Source organism: Etheostoma spectabile, chromosome 9 (genome assembly GCF_008692095.1).
Source record: "Etheostoma spectabile isolate EspeVRDwgs_2016 chromosome 9, UIUC_Espe_1.0, whole genome shotgun sequence".
Lineage (NCBI taxonomy): Eukaryota > Metazoa > Chordata > Actinopteri > Perciformes > Percidae > Etheostoma > Etheostoma spectabile.
Window position 1 is genome coordinate 11,395,314 of NC_045741.1, and position 2,902 is coordinate 11,398,215.

At 42.8% G+C, this 2,902-nt stretch overlaps 1 protein-coding gene across 1 annotated transcript in view; it reads left to right on the forward strand.

Annotated features, from left to right (window-relative positions):
- The window catches only part of LOC116695270 (ephrin type-B receptor 1), a 96,038-nt gene that overhangs the window by 32,482 nt on the left and 60,654 nt on the right, over window positions 1-2,902 (forward strand). Inside the window, exons 3-5 of the mRNA XM_032525401.1 lie at window positions 311-601; window positions 1,478-1,696; window positions 1,818-1,998. Of these exons, the coding sequence (XP_032381292.1) occupies window positions 311-601; window positions 1,478-1,696; window positions 1,818-1,998 (691 nt within the window). The remainder of the gene's footprint in view (window positions 1-310; window positions 602-1,477; window positions 1,697-1,817; window positions 1,999-2,902) is intronic.

Below are 2,902 nucleotides of genomic sequence, written 5' to 3' on the forward strand. Positions count from 1 at the left end.
GTGTGTGTGTGTGTGTGTGAGAGAGAGAGAGAGAGTGAGGTGATTGGCTCTAATTGTGATGAATGGTTGTCTCTCTTCAGAAAAGAACAAGGTAGAGGAAAGGGAATAAAGCGAATGAGGTAGGGAGGTTGGAAAAAAGAGAGACAAAATGGTAGGGAGGGAAAGAGAAAGTTTAATTTGTGTCAGGTCTTGGTAAACCCATTAATCATTTTGGCCTCTCCTCTCCCCTTCTCCCCTACTTTCTCCCCTCTCATTCATTACCCCCTGCCCCTACCTTACACACACACACACACACACACACATTCCCCAGTGGGAGGAGGTGAGCGGTTATGATGAAAACCTCAACACCATCAGGACCTACCAGGTGTGCAATGTGTTTGATCCCAGCCAGAACAACTGGCTCCTCACGACTTATATCGACCGGCGGGCTGCGCAACGTATCTACGTGGAGATTCGCTTCACCGTACGCGACTGCGCTTCCATCCCCAGCGTCCTGGGCTCCTGCAAAGAGACGTTCAACCTGTACTATCTGGAGACCGAAAGGACGTTGTCACAGAGCATCAAAGGGGTGGAGTACTGGGCCAATGCCCCTTTTCTTAAGGTAATGAGTCCAGAAAAGAGGCAAAGTGTTAAGAGTTGCTGGTTCTGAAAGTATTGTCACACTATAAATTACCACTTCAAAGTAAAATCTGGATAATATTCTCAGTGTTACTCAACACAAATACATCAATATGTGGGGACTACCTTATTGGACTAGCTTCAATTTGGATTTTTGGTTGTTGTTTGACATGTTAAATGGGAGTCTGGGAATCTGACACCTGTGCAAATTCAGTACATTGGATTGGATTATCAGATTTAGATTATCTGAAAAAGGCTTTGTCTCAAAGCTGATAGCGAGGATTTGGAAATTCATTATTTTCATAGGATAGGGACAATCTGCTATCCAGAAGAAAACACTGAACTGATCCAAAATTGATCGGATCACAAATGAGTTTATTGAAGAAAGTCTACAATTTTGTAAACTTCCTTCAGCTATTACAACTGAATGCTTACTGATTGGATGTGTTTTCCCAGTGCTCCTTGGGATTCATAGTTGACTTCTCTACTAAACATGTAATATGTTTGTAGTTTTTCAATTAACCAAATTTAATTACATTTGAGTGTAGTTTCACACGGTTTGTGTTGATGAATCACAGTGTTAGCAACTTGGAAGTCTCCTAGCAGCCTCAGCTGGTGGCATCATCGAGGTTCATTGGGAAAATACCAAAGTTTGACGAAAGTCTAAACATTATACGGCATGTGGTCACAAGTGCATTTCTCCAGTAATATACAGCAGATTCAAACCAATCACTTGAATCTGAATTAAGGACCAAAGAACAGGGACAGAGAACCCTAGAAGAAGTTTATTTATTTTCTTTTTCTTTCTTGTTTTCTTTTGCTCTTTCTATTCTTTCCCCTGTCCGTACGTCACTGTAAGGTGGACACTATCGCAGCAGATGAGAGTTTCTCCCAGGTGGATTTTGGTGGAAGGCTAATGAAGGTGAACACAGAAGTTCGGAGTTTCGGGCCGTTGTCCAAAGGCAGAGGCTTCCATTTGGCGTTCCAGGATTTGGGCGCTTGCATGTCTCTTCTGGCTGTCAGAGTATTCTATAAGAAATGCCCCAGCGTGGTGCAGAACTTTGCCTTTTTCCCAGAGGTATGAGGTATCCCAAAACTAACTGAAAACCGCAATGCTCCTTCTATCAGACTTTGGTGCAGCTGTGGTCTAAGATGTGTACAGACATTCAAGTTAAAAAAAATGTTATGATTCTGTGCAGACGCTGACTGGAGCAGAGTCCACCTCATTAGTCATCGCTAGAGGAAGTTGCATCCCCAACGCTGAGGAGGTCGACGTGCCCATAAAGCTCTACTGTAACGGAGACGGAGAGTGGATGGTACCCATCGGCAGCTGCAGCTGCAAAGCGGGTTATGAACCAGACAATGACAACGTGTGTCGAGGTAAGTCTGTGCATTATTGAGGCTGTGCTAGAAAAGAAAAACTGCAAATGGCGGCAAATAGTAAACAGCATCACAGCACATCCGAGATGATGCCGTGTGTGCTGAATTTTTTCTCTCTTCCAAAACCTCTTCTGACGACCCTGCTACAGCAAACACTGTTGCAATGCTGCAAACACATATTGTGTAGCAAAAGCTAACAAGCCAGCAAATCAATATCCAGCAAACATGCTTCCAATAATTGACCATACCAAACATGCTATTACAGCAGGCAGTATCTCACAAAGCATACACCAAAGAAGGCATCACACAGTATGCTAGAGTCAAAAAGTTTCAGCCTTGATTTTTACATAAAATATGTGCATTTTACAAATTCGATATGGATATTATCTTTTGAGCAAATGTTTGCATAGCATAAAAAAAACAAGCCAAACTGTATGCTGAGTCAATTCTGTAGAAACTGCTAATGTTTTATTGTAAGCCCACGGTGTTCCATATGTTAATATTAGTATAAGCAGACTTGGGTGAACAAGGCACAGAAATAGCTACTCTATCTCGTGTAGCTCCTTTTTTATATCTGGCCTCCTTCCCCATTTCCTCTCCGAAGTAGTACCCATCATTTCATATTCTGCCTGGAGAGTCTCATCTATTTTGTGTGTATGTGTGTGTATATGTGCTAGAGAGCGTGTGCGGGGCCGTGTGAGCATGAGTGTGTGATGAACTGTATGTACATATGGTGAAATGATAAGTGAGGCAGCTTCATCCAATGTTAATTAGTTTAGCATGTTCCAGCCAGATAAGTCTCCTGCAAATTAGTCCTGGACTGCCAGAGAGTGTCAAAAAGATAGAGTTGCATCTGGAAGGAAGGAAGGAAGGAAGGAAGGAAGGAAGGAAGGAAGGAAGGACG